The 18,691-nt window shown below is 37.1% G+C and overlaps 1 protein-coding gene across 5 annotated transcripts in view; it reads right to left on the reverse strand.

Moving 5' to 3' along the window:
* The window catches only part of ARHGAP24 (Rho GTPase activating protein 24), a 449,241-nt gene that overhangs the window by 7,863 nt on the left and 422,687 nt on the right, over window positions 1-18,691 (reverse strand). For all 5 annotated transcript variants that reach the window (XM_079153263.1, XM_079153265.1, XM_079153266.1 and 2 more), the window contains 3 exons: window positions 18,182-18,255; window positions 15,917-16,038; window positions 1,099-2,176 (listed from right to left, as the gene is read on the reverse strand). In XM_079153263.1, the coding sequence (XP_079009389.1) occupies window positions 1,099-2,176; window positions 15,917-16,038; window positions 18,182-18,255 (1,274 nt within the window). The remainder of the gene's footprint in view (window positions 1-1,098; window positions 2,177-15,916; window positions 16,039-18,181; window positions 18,256-18,691) is intronic.

Genomic DNA, 18,691 nt, shown 5'->3' on the forward strand with positions numbered 1-18,691 from the left:
ACATTTTTGAGGATCCTAGCACACCACGCAGGAGATCCCCCAGATCACACAGGTTGAACCTGGGAACACTAAATGGGCTAACCTGGGCCTCATCCCTTCTTTTCCTGACATGGTAATTCAGCATTCTTTCCCCTACATCACACTGAAAAAAACATCAAAGCAATCAGCTTATCATTTCTGTGACTGGTGAAAACGTCGGGTATGGTGATTTTCATGTCTCCGGCACAGGTTTTATTTATTTGTGAGTCTTGGGCTCTCTTCTCAGTGGGGGACCTGACACTCAGGAGCACTGTGAACATAGCACAGTCAGCCAGTGCTCCTCAGCTGGCCCACACTTCGGCCCTGAGGAAGTCACTAAGTAAACTTCAACCTTGGCCACCTTATGAGAAGATGGAAATGGGTATAGAGCAGTGTTTACATAACTGCTTCCTTAATCATCTAGCTTGAACCCCACGTAGACTACAGTGTCCTTTGTTGGCGTGAGCACATTTCTTGTCACCTCTTCTAAACACCCACCGAGGATTCCAATCTCAGAGTAAATGGACTGAAAATGACCCCACAAAGCCCTAGGACACTTTACACCTGTCACCTGTCTGAGCTCATGTCAATCCTCAGGGTCTGAAACTAAGCTTGGCAGATAGAAGACTTTTTCTCAGAATTCAATGATTAAAAGAGTGAAAAATAAATCTCTGTTTAGTTATTTTTAACCCTAATATTTACCTATCTTATTTTTAACCTTAATTTCATCCTTTTCCTCTAAAAGCATGTTCCTTATTCTTGGTTCATGAAGATATTGTCCCCCCCTTCCAATCCTCCAATACATCTCCACATATTTAATCATAACATTCTTGAGCACCAGTTCTTTGCAAGGGATAAGGCTCAGTGACTTATGTGCTTCTGAGATAGATACTACCAGATTCAAAGTTCTTCCACTGGGAAACAGGCTCACAGAGCTTCAACTAACTTCCTTAAAGTCCCTCAGCTGGCAATGGTAAAGTGAGGATTAGCTCTTGACCTTAGAGCCAGTTTTTTCGGCCCTTTGAGAATCTGTCCCTCAGCGGGAAGCTGTGGCAGTTAAGATCTGCAGATTTTCCTCACCTCTTTATCCTGGACTCATACTCTATCTTCTGTTTGGTCATTTCCTGTTTCAGACTGGAAACTAAACTGTGCAGTGCACTGTGGCTGCTGGTGTTGTTACCAACAAATGTCTCACTGTTGTCACTGCTGCTGGTGGCACGACTACTTCGACCTCCCATGCTCCTCCGGTCACTTTTGTTTTCATAGTCCCCAGGGTGGGAAAGGTCGTCCTGTGGGGGACCATCCAAAACAGGATCCTCAAAATTTCCACCATAAAAGTCTTGCTCTGGGCAGGTGGTGGTGGAGGAGCGGCAGGAGTTAGAGTTCTCGGGAAGGGAGATTTCACAGGAGGACGTGGACCAGGTGGCACTGTCCACACTCTGTTTGTCATCGAGGTTCATCATGGAGAACTGCTGGTGGACATTGTCATAGGTGGAGAGCCTGTTGTGTTGGCCTGACTCTCCGGCTTGCTCCTTCGGCTTATTATCCCTCAGGGTCACATAGCCGTTGGGCAGCCAGCTCATGCTTCGGCCATTCACAGGGTTCCCCAGTGTGTCGGTGTTCAAAATGCCCATGCGCACCGTCCCGTTCTGCACGCTGTGGGTACCCATTTTGGTTCCAGATCCCTTCAGCGAAGAGGTCCTTCTCGCTTGTAAGCTCCCATTGGGGGTGGTCTGAGTTTTCTCGAGACCTTCTGCATTGCTGCTGCTAAAGGATCCATTGGTGACTATCCCACTACCCTTATTGAAGGCTGGGTTCTTTTTGACCATGAGAGGAGGACTCCTGGAGACATCCAGCTTGTGGATGCTGTTTCTTGGGCTGTTGTTTTTGCTGCCTGATAGAGCTGGAGGGGATCCATTGTCCATGCTGCTTCTCTGGGGAGACTCAGACTTGTCCCAAGAGCACTGCCTGCCAGGGCTGTCCTTGGTGTTATTGTTTTCCTTGTTCTGTAACTGACCCATAGTGGCTTTCTTCTGAGGGTCGTTGTTATTGTTGCTCACTCCATCTTGGGGCTTGCTTTGCAGTTCTGCATCTTTAGGGAACAGACGATCGTGCTTACTAATCATCATTGACATCAGCTGCTGGACCACCACAGTGCCTGGAATGGCAGAGAAAAGTAAAGTAGTGTGAGAGAAACACTTTTGATTTATTTTCTATTTTGAATGTGACTCTTAAAGAAACATATTTAGGTAAAATTCAGAATTATTATTAGTATTGCTAAACTATATTCATAATTATTATAATAGCAATAAAAGATAAAATCTCGAGTGTTTATTCTGCATCATATGCTGTGCCAAACACTTTATTTTTGTAGTTTAGTTGGATTTTAAAACAAACATATGGATATATACTGTTATTGTCACTGCATTTTAAAAGTTAAGTCATGTGCCCAAGGTCATAAAGCTACTAAGGACCAGACACTGGGTTTGAACTCATAGTTATATTGTTCCAAAGACTGAACTCTTAATCATTATACAGCATGCATTACAAGTCTGACATGTAGTTATAATAACTCTTTCTTAAGAGGAGGTCACTTTGATCTCTCATCTGACAATCACCTCAAATTATTACTGTACTTTAGACATACCTTAGTTATGGTTTAGATGTGAGCTGTCCCCCAAAAGGTCATGTGTGAGTCAATGCAAACAAATTTAAAGGTGAAATAATTGTGTTATGAGAGCCTTAACCTAATCCGTGTATTAATCCACGGATAGGGGCTAACTAGGTGGTACCGGGAGGAGGTGGGTCATTGGGGGCATATGTTTGGGGTTTATATTTTATCCTTATTGAATAGAGCTTTCTCTCTCTGCTTCTTGGTGTGATGTCTGAGTCACTTTCCTCCACCATACTCTTCTGCCATGATGTTCTACTTCACCCTTGGGCCCAGAGAAGTGGAATTGGCCATTTATGGATTGAGATCTCTGAAACCATGAGCCCCCAAATAAACTTATCCTCCTCTAATTGTTTTCATCAGGTCTTTGATCATGGCACTGAAAAAGGTGACAAAGCAATCTTTATATATAACCCTAAATGATCTATGGTAGATATATGATCTCTCTCTCTAAAATAGCAAGATGATAAAGTTCCATATGACTTTCGGTCACCATTTAAAGCTTTGGGATACTTTAAGTGACAGAGCCAGAATGGTGCAGTGAGGAACTACAAAATCTTCTTCTCTACAAAGCACTAGCAAAAAAAATTCCAGGATCAACTTAGTCAGAATTCTGGAGAGTGTTGATTCAAGAAAATGTGCTGAAACTCTATAAAAGAAGCAAGTTCTGTGGTGGTGTTTAAACTGGTGCTATGCCCATCCTTTTCTCCCCAGTTTTACAAAAACCTTGAAAACCAATATCCCATAGACACTGCAAGGACCAAAAGTCTAGCAATCTAGCAGCCACTGCAATGGGCAGAGGTGGACTGCAACTCCTTCAAAACTCCATTCCCAGAGAATTGTCATTCTTTGATGGCTCTGTTAATTCTCTGGAAGATCCCACTCACAAGGCTTGTCTTTATTTGATGTGACTAGGAGCCTACCCAGGGTGAACAGCATTTTTTTCCAGGGACATTGTGTAAAACCCAATGACAGACATTTATCTTTAACACTGTGGCTGTCTGAGGCAATGGATAAAAGTAAAGACAAAAAATAAGCTAACTAAACTTAAAAGGAAAACCTTGGGAAGGAGAGTCCCATAGGAGTTTTTGATGTATTTTTGGGAATCTAGAAAAAACACATGCACAGTTCAGATTACGTGCATACTTAGGAAACAACTGAGAAGTCCCTAAGCTCTCATCTCTGCCTGAACCTGAGGTTCTGCACAAGGAAGAACTGAAGGCTAAGAAAGTGTTGTTAATTGCCTAGCTGAGTGTTGATTTGTTCCAACATATACACAGAACCCTCTGGTAGAGGCAGGGAAACTTATTAGCTCTAGGCATTCAGGAAAGGTCTATGTAATCATTAGCTAATAAACCAAGCAGAGACTTCAAAGGCCACACAAAATTAATAACGCAGACTTTACAGAATTACTTCAGAAAAGACACTAAACAAATGGTAATACATAGCAACATCAACACACCCTAACAAGGAAGAGAATCCAATATCCGGTCTTTGCACATATTAACATTTCCCAATTTTCAATGAAACATGAGACATGAAAGATTTAGGTAAGTATGGCTCAAATACAGGATGGAAAAAAGTCTGAGGAAATCCAGCTGTTGTATTCACAAAGCCAATGCTTTAAATCAGCTACTCAAAATGTATCCAAAAACTGAAGGAAACCATGGGAAAGAAACAAAAAAGAGTAAAATTAACATGTTATCAAGTAAAGAATATCAACAAAAGAGAAAGCATGAAAACAAAGAATTAGATATTCTGGAGTTAAAAAGTACAATAACTTTAATGAAAAAGTGAGTAGATGGGATCAATAGCACAATCCAGAATGTAGAAGAATCAGCATTCCTGAAAATGGGCCAATTGAGGTTATGTAGCCTGAGAAATGATAGAAAAATGAAGAAATATGAAAGGAACTTCAGAAATCCATGGGACACCATCAAACATACCAACCAGCATGACGTCTCAGAAGGAGAGGTGAGAGAAAGGAACTGAAAGACTATTTCAATAACTAGTGACTGGAAACTTTCCAATTTGATGAAAAACATGAATATACACATGTAAGGAGACCATAAAATTCCGAGAAAGGTAATACAAAGAGATTCATTCATACCTTTATACATCACAGTTAAATTGCTTTAGGTCAAAAACAAAGGAACCATGGCAACTAGAAGGCAATGTAAATGAATTTTCAAAAATCAAATATGAAAGAGAAGTGAAAAAAATTCTAAGATATCCATTTTAGTCAGCTTTTTCACTGCTGTGACTAAAAGACCTGATCAGAACAATGGTAGAAGAGGGAAATTTTATTTATGGGTTCATGATTTCAGAGGTCTCCATCCACACACAGTCAGCTCCATTCCCCAGGGGCTCCAGGTGAGGCTGAACATCATGGTGGAAGAGTGGGGCACAGGGAAGTGGCTCACATGATGATCAGAGGCAGAAAGAGACTCTACTCTCCAGATACAAAATATATACTCCATAGCCACATCCGCAATGAGCCACTTCCTCCAGCCACACCCCGCTTGTCTCCCATCACCACTCAGTTAATTCCATCAGGGATTAATTCACTTATTAGGTTAAAGCTATAACTCAATCATTTTTCCTCCAAACCTTCTTGCATTGTCTCACACGTGAGCTTTTGGGGGATGCCTCACATCCAAACCATAACAGTAACAAAAACAGAGACTCTGCCATTAGCAATCTTTTTCTATGAGAACTATAAAAGTGCCAGAAAATTTTAATTAAAAACCTTCGATTAAAAAAAAGAAAACTTCTCTTAGATGAAAAGTCTATGATTTCATTTAATCCTCATAGTTTTGCTCTTTACTGTAGAATATGGATTAAAAATTGATGTTGTTATGGTTTAGATACTAGGTGTCGTAGAAAAGCTTATGTGTGAGACTATGCAAGAAAATGATTGAAATCATTTTAGAGGTGAAATGATTGGGTTATGAGAGCCTTCACCTAATCTGGTGCATTAATTCTCTGATAGGGACTAAGTGGGTGGTAACTGAAGGCAGGTAGGGTATGGCTGGAGGAGGTGGGTTGTGCCTTTGGGGTATATATTTTGTCCCTGTGTGCAGAATAGTTCCTCCTTCCCTGCTTACTGCTGGCCATGTCCTAAACCACTTCCCTCCAGCACACTTCTCCACCATGATGTTCTGCTACACTTTGGGCCCAGTGCAAAATGGAGTTAACTGTCTGTGGACATAGTCTTTTTATCCTCTAAAATTGTTCTTGTTGGGTCTTTCCGTCACAGTGACAAAAAAGCTGACTAAAACATGTTTCAGTTATAGAGAAAAGTCATAATTAAGAGAATGGTGGATAGAAAAGTTGATCTTTTATTAAAAGCATTAATTAAAAAAATTAATTGATTTATCAGATTCTATGGCATACCATCTATAATCTCAAAATATATATTCGCAGAGTCCTCTTTAATTTGTAAGCTGGGTTTTGCTCACTAAACCTGGCTGTAATAATTAGGCTTCTAGACTTGTTTCCCAAGTTAGGTTCCCCAATCCTCTAAGGGTAATTTTAGGACAGTAAAGCAGTGTGAACTAACACACACATCACTCACCCTGTGGCTTGAACTCTATCAATTGTGTGTGTTCATATAATGTTGATAATAGCTCCTAAGAGTACTCTCTGATAAATCAATACAGAGGAGCAACTTGAGCTTGAGTTAGTAAGTGTAGTTTTTACATAAGAGACTTGCAATGTGAGGTTTAGTGAAGAACATGATGAAAAGGGCTTTTGACAATGTAGTTTTCCAGCTGCTAACTGAGGCTGTCAGAGCAGTCACCTGGCCTGGAGCAAGGCTGTTCTTTAATTTAAAGCAACACCTCAGCAAAATAACAAGATAATTCCAACTCAAATTTTGATTAGAAGAAAATATGTTACAGCTCTCTCTATCCTGCACACTCCTTCTGTGATGATTCAAAACCTAATATATTTACAAAGAGTATTTGCCATGTGTCACACCTACTGCTAGACCAGTGTGGCTTGAATTTTAATGTTCATCCAAACCTGGAAATCTTGTTAAAATGCAGATTCTAGTTTAGGAGCCACTGGACGGGACATGAGATATTGTCTTTCTAATAAGCTTCCAGATGACAGCAGCAATAAGGGACCACTTAAACTAGTATCACCTGGGAACTTGGCAATTTCAGGACCCCCCTGTAGACCTGTGATTAAGAACTGGCATTTTAACAATATCCCTAGATGATTCCTCTCTCTGTTAGAGTTATAGAGAAACTGTGGTAGGTGGGAAGGGTTCACACATAACTTTTAATTTAACTTTCTCAAAAGTTTATGACATAGGACTTAACATTTTTGTTTTTAGATCAGAAAATCAAAATTCAGAAAGGTTAAGCTGTTTACTCAAGGTACAGATAGGTAAGTGACCAAGGTGAAATGTATTACTCAGACTTTTTATTCCAAATTATGCATTTGTCCTCCTACATTCCAGTTGTTAGAATTTCAAACTCTTAATAGCAATCAGTAAACGGGGTAGTTTTAAGTAGAAAATTAAATAAAAGACTAAAATTTTATTATTACAGTTTTAAGAGAAAAAGAGTGAATGAATTTAATTGTGTCATAGATACATTTTTCTTCCTTAAGTAACTTCTTAATTTTTCATGTTTTCAATGGAGTGAGTCTGTTGAAAAGGTCTTAGAGCATTTGAAACGGCTGTCAACACTGTTGTCACTGAAGAATTGTATTCTGGATGTTATTTTACTGTTTGCCCATAGGAAGATGCACTTTTAAGGGTTTGCAGACCCCATGACATATGACTACCTAGTATTTTGAAGAAATAAACCTTTTCCAATCACTGGAATATTAACATTTGAAGTGTCACTACGTTCCATCATAGCTGTGGACTCTATGAGGCACTCTGTTCATTAAAGAAAAGAACTGTTGTTCCCAAAGTTTCCATGATTGTGAACAGCCATGACAAAGCACATCAGCTCCCAACTGTAGAACGAGCGTCAGGAGCCCACAAATTTAGACTGTCTTTCTTATATGTTGGGAGGTTTTGTTTTCATCTAGTCTCTCGGATAATAAATGGTAATAGTCATCCGCTACGGGACTTTCTTTGAATTTTTATAGCCATTTAGAACCAACAGGCTTGGTAGTAATTGTGTGTGTATGTCACTACATGCACTAACTTCTTTTCCCTTTTTATCTCTTCCTCAGTCTTTTTCTTCCTTAGTATGCTAGTGGGGAACAATAAGACCAAATAATGATGTCAGAATGATCATAATCACCAGCCCATTCTGCAGAGTCCAAGCAGATTCTGGAATTTCACTGTGCTACACAATCCAGCAATTCCCTCAGGTTCATATCATTTTATACAGGTTGAATTTAAATACCATACTATAGGCCCTTTTCTTCATAAGCATTGGTGAAGGATTGTTGAAAGAAAAAAAATAAAGACTTTGGGTGCTATACTCTGTGTCTGTGGGTGTGCATCCACATGCATGTGTGTATAAGTGGGCAGCATTCCATGCAGGATAGCTTTATTTTTTATTTTTGCAAGAAATAACCCATACATGTGTCATTTGGCATGTCAGAAGAGATTTCTTTAAGATATATGATGAGCTTTCACATATTATACAGCCCTGGAAAATCCTTCTCATTATGACTCAGAAAATTTCCCTTGTATCCTTCTGTAGTCAATCTCTTTCACCTACTTCCTGCCCATTGTTGAGCTTTCTGTGACTATAGTTTTACCTTTTCTAGACTTTCACAACAATGGAATTATAGAGTATGCAATCTTTGTGTCTAGGTATTTTTCACTTAGCACAATACTTTTGACATTTATCTATGTTGTCGTATGTGTCAGTACTTCCTTCTCTTTATTGCTGAGTATTATTCCATTCTATAAACACATCACGATTTGTTTATCTATCCACTAGTTTTTGGGGAATTGTTCTGTTTTTAGTTTGGGGGCTATTATGAATAAAATTGAAATAAACTTCTGACCACAAGTCTTGAATAAATAAATGTTTCTTTTTCCTTGGGTAAATATTTAACATATTGTTCTACTGGATCTCATGGTTACCATATATTTAAGTTTATAAGAACTTGCCTGTTTTTTTTTTTTTTCAAAATGGCTCTATAATTTTATATTTCTACCATGCATGCTTGGTATTTTCAGTATTAATTTTTTACTTAGTAGGGGATGTATAGAGGTGTCTCATTATAGTTTAAATTTTCATTTTTGTACTGACTAAAAGTTTTGCACATCTTCCCACATTTTTTTTTTGTTATTTGCCTGTCTTCTTTGATTATGTGTTTATTTAAAAACTTTTGCCCATATTCTTGTTAGTTTTACTGCCTTAGGTTACATATGTTCTTCATATATTTTTAAAACAAGTCTTTAATCAGATATAGATATATATCTATATGCCTGTGGCTTGTCCCTTTGTTATTTTTAGATCTTGAAACATAAGTTTTAATTTTGATAAAGTCTAAACTATCAAAATTTTTCATGATTAAGACCCTTTAAAATACAAGAGAATTTCAAAAGAAAGAAGATTCTAAAAAATAAAGCAAAGTCTCCATGTTTTTCAATGAAATTCATATCAGTTGACTATAAATAACAGATAGTAGCCAATAATAATTAGTTATTTCATTTCAAACATCTGTCAAAATGAGAAAAAAAAGGTAAAGATAAATGGCATGGGCTTGAACATAAAGTTTACTTTCCAACCCAAGCAGCTTATATTTAGGTCTGTTGTTAAAATCATAGTGAAAACATATGGTGGTGTTCACAGCTTTTTACTCATAGATTAAACTTACTCTTAGATCTAAAGTTGCCTACACTTGTTATGTCTCTGGCGTAATATCAGCCTCAGAGTGTATTTGCTTGAATTGCAATGTTTCCTACATCAAATGTGGATGTAGAAAATGACTAGGAGGCAAGAACACTAATGCAAAGTCAACCTTGGAACTTGGCCAGTGAGAACCAGGGTCTACCTTCAGTCTGAGTTCTACCCCATCTTCCTGCAGAAGACATGTTTGGGTAACCCTAAGATGGCGGCTGGCATTGAGCCAAGAGGTGGTACATAGTTAGTGTTAACACCGCGTGATCTACTTTTGCCTGATTAGTTAATGTCTCCTCTGCGCTAGTGGTCAACAGATATTCCTCATTCTTTCTTGATTGGTACCAAGGGGCGTGCTTCAATTTTGCTAATCCTAAACTGATTGGCTGCCTTAGGTATATAAGACACGCACCTATAGGAAGCACCTAGGATAAGCAAAGGATAAGCAGCACTTCTGATAGATCGCTGGGTGGAGGACTAAGCAGACACCTCTAGGTTGTGGGTTGATGATGGCAGATTGCAGAATGCAGGTTGCAGCTCGCAGAATGAAGATCGCAGGATGCAGGATGCACCTCTAAGAAGAAACAGCAGACCTTTAAGAAATAGCTCCTCTGATAATAGTAGTCTCTCTGAAAGTGTAGCAAGTCTCTTCCTGATAAGCAAAGTCTCTCTTCCTCTAAGCTCTAAGCCAGGCCTGTCTTCCTCTAAAACGTCCTCTAAAAGCAAGTAAGCCTCTCTTCCGCTATAAACTAACGAACAAGCAAGAAAGCAGCGCACTAAAGAGAAAGATAATAGAAGTAGCTCAGTTTCCAGTCCACCTCCGATAAATACCCAAGCAATTGTTGCTGCAGGCAGTAACAAATTACCGCGGGATTGCTGCCCAGGGCGGCGACATCTTCCCATAGCTAATCCCCAGAGGTGCCAGAGTTATTTTTATGAAACAAAAATCTTCTCAACACCCTCTTGGCTCAATAAGTATCAAATATTTCTGAATGAAGAATGGTTAATATGACTTTGAGAATGTTGTGAGGTCTTCCTAGGATGCCTTTCACCCACCCTCTGATAACATTGTCCTTACCAAAATTTTCACTCAGACAACTATGATCTTTCCTACTGTTCAAGACAGAATGTTAGTGTCCACTTCAAATTCTTGTGCTGAAACCTTAATCCCCAATGTCATGGTAATAGAAACTAGGGAGATGATAAGGTCATGAGGGTAGAGCCCTCATAAATGAGATTAGCAGCCTTGGAAGGGGATCCTACAATTTGTATGATCAGAAAAATGAGAGATTACACTTCATTTATGTATCATCTATCAAAATGTATGAATGCATTCTACTGTCACATACAACTGATTAGAACAAAAAAAAAATTTAAATTAAATAAAATATTTGGGACATCAGAGAGCTCTCTCACCCTCTCTTCCTTTGAGGGGGACACTGTGAGAAGATAGCTATCAGTTAAACAGAAAATGGGTCCTTGACATACACTAAATCTGATAGTTCCTTGATCTTAGACTTCCCAGCTTTCTAAAGTGTGAGAAATAAATTTCTATTGTTTATAAGCTACTCAGCTCATGGTATTGTGTTATAGTGACAAAACAGACTTAAAGCACACATCTCCTTACCTATGGCTTTGTTTCTTTCTCTGGTAGAATGACTGACCTCTAAGACAAAGACCAATCATTCCCTTATTTTTGCTATCCTAACCTTTGACATATCATGTATATAATATTTTCATACTATATTATAACTAAATGATTACATGTTAAATACTCTAAATATAATTTTTTGAAGACAGAACTTTTCCTTTTTCATCTTTGCAGGCTTACAGAAGAATATGGCATAAAGTAGTTGCTTAATGAATGTTTATTGAATAAACAAATAAATGAAGACATTTTAAAAGATTATTATGTTGAAGAGTAAATTCTGCTATTAGATATGACTATTCTTATCTAATAGGGAATTAACAATGTTTTAATTAGAAAAATTAAATATAGCCTCAAAGCACAAATAAAATCAAATACTGAAAACATAATACAGTCCCTTATCCTAATACAGTAAATGATGCCATTTGTGACTGGTAAAATGGAAATTGGCTCAAAATAATTTTATAATTGTTTTCTCAATTAACCAGGAGAAAAATGGCACTACAGTCTCTGTCAAAAATCAAGATATGTGGACTAACAATTAGAATAGATCATTTGAAAAATGGAACTGATGAGTCATCCTTCATCTAAAACCTACCAAACCAACAACCTAACAACTCAACAAACAAACTTACCCCTTTAAGCATCTCCATGGAAGATATTTATGACTGGCCATTACAGCTGATAACAGTAACCCATGAAGAATTATAGAATACTCTCAACCAACTTTCTATACATTAAGACCTCAGTCAGATTTTGTCTTTTCTCTAGAGACCTCAATAAACATCCAACTTGTTTTCAATTGTGTTTGGATGCAAGAATATTGTTCCTTGAAATACTGGCTCACGCTGAGATGGGGAGAGGAAGTAACTGAGTTGGTTCTGTGATCTGAGAAGTCTCCAGGTTTGGTTGCTGTGAAAGAGCTTCCCCCCATAGGCCTGATCACTCCTGGGGGAAATGACTGAACTCCCATGAGATTGACAGCATGTATGGAACCCCCAAATTATGACACAGATGGGATTATTCGCTGCTTCATTTTCCATAGTCTTTAAAAACCTATTTGTTTACTTGTGCACCTGTTTCTTTCACATTATCAGTATATTTAGAGAAAATTATTTTTTTGTGGGTATCAAGTTTCTTATTGTCAAAAGGTAACATTGGGACACTATGTAAGTTTATAAGAATTTCTTCTAAAACAGCAACAAGAGTTGCCATAGAGTTTAAAGAACAACAATAAAAACACTGACTTTTAGGAAGACTGTAATGAATTTCCTGAAATTCTCACATTAAAACAGAAACAGAACAACCAGAAAGCAAAATCCAAAACTCACAGGTAACATTTATAGTAAAACTAGATGACATGGAATCCCCCAAACCCCAAACACACATTGGTGAAGGTAAAGGCCTCCACAGTGTCACTGAAGGAAGGAGAAGGAAACCAAGGGGTCAGTGATGGACCCGGAAACAGAAAAACTCAGGGTGCCCCACTGGCATCTCCTGGACAGAGCAGAGGGCTGGTTCCAGGTGGATCTCACCTCAGAAGTAGCTAAGGATTAGGAACCAGTTGAGCTCAAGGTGTTAGGTAAAAGTTTTTACAAGAAAGTTCAAATTCTATCAATGACAAAATTCTGCCCAGTTGTATAATTCTTGAAGTGAGAGGCTAACTGAACTCCTTTTTGAGAACATGTTTGTAAAATGCTCAAGTATGAATAACCAGAATGTGCTTCTTGGTTTTTCAAATAAAACCCGAATTTTCTGAAAAAGCAACTAGAAAGGCTTGCAACTCTGATAATCACACAAACACTTTTCCTTAAGCCAATACTTAGACAGTATGCACAAATGCTTTATACATAGAGCTTGGTACTTTTCTCCATTATTAACAGTATGTGTTCTCAGGGACAAGATGTAATACAACTAATAATTTTTACTGTTCAACAAAGACATTCTTAAATAGCTAGATTGTGGAACCAACCTAGATACCACTTAACAGAGGAAACATTTGGTCTTTAGTTTTTTGGGCTTGGCTTATTGCACTTAGCATGATATTCTCCGACTTCATCCATTTACCAGCAAATGCCATAATTTTATTCTGCTTTATGGCTGAGTAGTATTCCATTGTTCATATATACCACAGTTTATTTATCCATTCATCTCTTGAAGGAAGTGGTAAGAGAATAATAGAGGAACTTTGGATTGTGTAGAGGGAAATGGGGCAGGAGGGGGTGGGGGGAAGAAAAGATAGTAGACTGAGACAGACATTATTACCCTACGTACATGTGTGATTACATGGATGATGTGAATCTACATTGTGTACAACCATAGAAATGGAAAGTTGTTCCCCATTTGTTTACAATGAATCAAAATGGAGTCTGTAAAATATATATATATATTATATATATAAAACTAAATGAAGACTAAAGGGAGAGAGTATAGTGTACAATGGGTATACACTCTGATAATGCAGATATAATGCACATATTAAAAGAATGAAAAGAGAGTCAGAAGAAGGTAAGTAAAAAGTTTTTAAATGTTTGCAGCTAATCATAATAATGTTGATAGTACTACTATTATTATTATTCTAAAACTATTATCCATGTGATGAGTCTTAGAGCAAATGATTAACTATGACATATTCTAATTCTGTGATCTTCAATGTCTTTGAGAACCAGGAATCTTTGGAAGGTGATAAAACTAATAGAGAAGAAAATAAATAAAAACCCTGTAGTCTTGATTTTGAATTGGAAGCATAATGTGAATTTTTGATACAAATTTCCTTAATCAGTAAGAGCATATATATATATATATATATATATATACATACATACAATGCAAAAAATTCATGTGCATATGTGCATTTGTATCTCCTAGCTCTGTCCACTGAGAGACCTAGAAATGATGACAAAGTCAGTAGGAATGATTATTATCAGTACTTAGATTTGGACCTTAAAATATCATTTACCTACTAATGGAAAACAGGACATTTTATAAATAGATCAATTCCAGATTTGGAGCAGAAGATATTATGAGCCTATGAAAGCTTGTCATTACTAAAAAGAAAGGATGGTATCTAAAATACTAAGATTATGTCAAATGCTCTAAGAAGGTAACCTGAAGAGGCTTCCACTGGCCAAAAATGGGAAAAAGTGAGCTTTAATGAAGGATAATAATTACAATCCATTGACCCTTCAAATAAATTTGAGTATATGAGTTCATAGTTTTTGTTTGTTTGTTTTTTGGTGTAGAGATTGAAACCAGGGGCACTTTATTACTGAGTTACCACTTCAGTCCTTTTATATATTTTTATTCTTTTGTTTTGAGACAAAATCTCCCTAAGTCACTGATGTCAGTCTTGAAACTGCCGTCCTCTTGCCTCAGCCTCCCAATTTACAGGATGATAGGTGTGCAGCACAGCGCCAGGTGCCAAACTCACATATTTAAAAACTAAAGATTCTTAAATGTATTAAGTAAGGGAATGTATCCAGTAAGGGAAGAGGGAATATTAATATAATGTATGGGGAAGTCTGTATGGGTGATGAGACTGCAAAGTATCAGGGGGAGATTTTTGTGTAAATGCCTTCATGTTTAGATAATAGGCATTATGACTGGTCAGGGCACAAGGAGGGCTTTGGGGATGCCCAGAAGCATTCTGCTTCGTGACCTACGTGGTAATTTCTGAAGAGCTTGTCTTGTATAACTCATTATGGTGTGTGTGTGTGGGGGGGGGGTTGTTTTCTATATATTTTGATTAATAATAATGATGGTTTTTTAAAAACAATGAACTAAGGTACCTTTATGCTTCCTGTAGTTGCAAATTTAACATTTTCTAATATCTGCATGACTCTTCAGATGCAAATTAAGTTGTCTGGACAGTCTATTGCCAAATATCTGATGTTCAACTTATATTGCCCTCAGTATTACACAAAGGGAATTAAGTTGTGGGAATACAGGCAGATACTCAACAGCTTTTTTTCTCAAATAGAAGATAGAGAGGAATGAAGTATTAGAATTTTCAGGAAGGGAATGGTATCAGGGAATAACAGTCACACCACTGAGGGTGATATTTTTGTTCTAGTCTAAATAAACTCAGACTAAAACTTAAAATAATTTTTCTTTGTCCTTCCCCCTTCCTTTTGAATTCTGAAGTGCTCAATTACTCCAATTTGCAGGAAACAATGATGTTAGCCATGGCTACAAGTCAAAAAGAAACCAAAGTACTGAGGACTAATGACATAAAACATAAATAGCTGTTCATTGTGGAAGATAATTTGAAGCATTTTATAATTTGGATAACAGAAGTTCCTTCAAGCTTCAACTCAATTAAATAAATAGCATTGTCTTACAAAGGATCAAGTTTCTTCACCTCTTGAAATCTGTTCCCAAAAGTCAAAATTAATAAATATATATTAACTAAAAATAACTTTTTGAATTTTCTCTAAATTGCCTTGAACTCACAAAGTGAACTAAAGCTTTGCAGTTCTTTTATCTCATACTTTACAGAGGATTATTATTTCACAAAAGTTCCATTTGTTCTTTGATGGCTACTGGGGAATCATTTTATGATTTTGTACTTGGTAACTTGCAAAAAATGGCAAATCTCAAGAAGATTTTACATTTAAATAATAAATGGGGTCAATAAATGGAGTCATCATGGATTACTTATTCCCTTAGTTTGCTCAGACAAGAATAGACTCTAGCCAAACAAAAGGGGTTGATTCTTCTTTTGGCAAGGGTGTAAGATAATCATTTGCTTACCCTCCATGATGGTCAAAGGATCTTCCACCTTGGGGCGCAGGATATTAGGACCAAAGACAGTTGCCAAGTTCTGCACACTCATTTTGTTAACTCCTGAATAGGACTGCACTTCGTCTAAGAACCTAGTGGTTGCAAGAATATGATTGAAAAACAACAGTATTAAATTTCTCAGTGGAAGAAACTGGATCATTGGGAAACACAGGAATTGAAATGTGCTCAAAGATGATTATTAAAACAAAACCATTTGGAAATTCAAACATCTTTCACTTAAATGTAGAAAAATTGTATTGCAAATTGTGACAGCTCTAACAGTAAGGATCATATCCTGGATTGGTTTCCTCTGTCAATTAAAGGAACAAATGTGTTTGGACAATGCTAATATGCCCTTGAGAGTCAAGGACATGTGTTTCTTTCTGCCATGGTTTGGATAAGTGTCCCTCAAAGGTTTGTGTGTTAAAGGCTTGGTTCCAGCCTGTGGCATTCTTGGGATGTAGTGGAACATTTAGGAGCCTAGTGAGAGGATTTTCCATAATTGGGAGCATGCAATTGAAGAAGATACTGCATCCCTACCCTTTTCCTGTCTCTCTTTCACATCTCTGTCCTGAAGTGAATGGTGTTGCCCTAAACTTCCTTGATATAACAGCTTGCCACAGGCTCAAATCAACAGGGTCAATCAATTATGGACTAAAACCTCTGAAACCATGAGCCAAAATAAACCTTTCTTCTTTTTAAGTTCATTATCTCAGGTATTTCGTTACAAAAATGGAAAACTGACCAACATCCCTTCTAATTTCTCAATGAAGTATTCAATATATGTATTCACTAAGAGAATTATATATAAGATCATCTGGTAAAATTCCTGATTTTTAAGAGGAGGAATCTGCCTTTCTTGTGGAGGAAGTGGTGAGGTTCAAATTTATAGTCTGTTGAAAAAATAAGATCAAATATGTAGAAACTAAAACATCAATTCAACTGAGACAAAAACTGCAAGAACAAATTGTTTCAATTTATTAGGTGCTCATGAAGAAAAGGCATGAAATAGCCCTTTTCCCAGATGGTTTTAATAGATTGCTTTTGTAATCTTTAAACCTTTTTCCATTCCTTACCTCTTTATTTCTACCAGTGCTTTTATTACACGACTTGCTAATTGTCTTGATGAGATAAAAAGGAAATGATGAAAAATAAAAACAGCATTCTTATCTAGCACAATTATATGTCAGTCATGATGCTAGCTTATCAAGTTCTTAAAGTGTCTCCATGGCATGGGTACTATTTTATCTCCATTTTATAGATGAGAGACTTCAGGTACCAGAGAGGTTAAGGATCTTTTTCAGGGACTCAGAGTCAATCAGTGGCCAAGCTGTGACCCAAAAGTCTGTGCTCTTAACTACTAGATGGACTTTTTAAAGGTGCCTATTTCCACATGTTTCTTACTGATATACAGCCTAAACCACAGTAAAACCGAGGCAAAAAGTCAAGCCATCATTTCTTATTTGAAATGAAATCTTAAAAGTCTGTTTAAATGCTTCAAGAAAAAATCAAGTGCTTCTGTTGTGGTGATAAAAGACTTGCTTTTTTATCCCCTCTTACTTAAAGAGAATGTAACCTCTTTCTCACCTACAAAAATAACCTGAATCAGTTCGAAATCTTAGGATGGAAACCTTATATGTTAATAAGCATATGCTGTCAGTGAAATTACATCTTGCTTTTTCATGTTCTTTTTCGTATTTTCTTCTAAACATAAAAATCACCAGAAAAAGGTATAATGGGAAGTTTTGCAATTCCTACTCAGTTACACTGACAATGAACTGCACAGTTTCTGGCATTGAGCTTAAACTACATTACTCCTAGTCAACGGTGTGAGGTGTGCTTTTCACGACCATCTCTAGAAAGACCCCAAAGCTCAGGAAAGATAAGAAAATTGCATAAAGACATATGGGGAGTCAATGATGGGACCAACATATGTGCTCCTTTTCCTACAATACCACCCCCTACATGGCACAGACAACTTTGATGGAAATTCAAATCAATGTTATCTTTAATACATAGAGGCAAGTGAGATCTCTAAAAGCATTAAATTACCAAAGTAGGCAACTGCAGGGCTCAGAGAAACTTTTGAGATCACCTTGTCAATCCTCTTAATCCTCCAGAGATTAACAAAGGAGCTTAGAACAGTTAAGGGATTTTATTTATTTTCAAGTATAGTTATGGTCAGGCTAAATATAGTCTTATTTTGTTTAGTTTTGTCTTTATAAAGGTTCTTACCTGCAAATATACTTGAGAAGGTTGTAATTCACCACTGGCAAACTCTTCACCTGCTTCGCTAATTCCTTAACACCCTGAGTGCAAAGAAGAAGAGAATTAATGTCGTCTATGTATTGACCTTGTTATCAAAGTAAGCAGAAAACAGCCATAAAGTTCTTTTATCAACTTCACATATTATCAGTGAAAAAGTCTGCCCTGAAGATGTTCCATCATCATGGTAAATATTTCAGAAATATTTTCAGAGATGTATAAGTATTTAAAATATCTCCATAAGAGCAGTCAACACAGTACAATAATGCACCAACCAATCACAGACCACATATAGGACAGTGGTCCAAAAGACCATCTGTCTAGTGATGCCACAGCCATCTTAGTTTGCGTAAGTACACATGAAGATATTTGCGCAATGATGAAACATCTTAAAGATACATTTCAAAGAACATATCCCCACTGTTATGTATTATTTGTAGAGGAACAGACTAAAGCAAAGCTCTTTTAACATTTTTAACA

The sequence above is a fragment of the Sciurus vulgaris genome (genome assembly GCF_902686455.1).
Source record: "Sciurus vulgaris genome assembly, chromosome: 9".
NCBI classification, from domain to species: domain Eukaryota; kingdom Metazoa; phylum Chordata; class Mammalia; order Rodentia; family Sciuridae; genus Sciurus; species Sciurus vulgaris.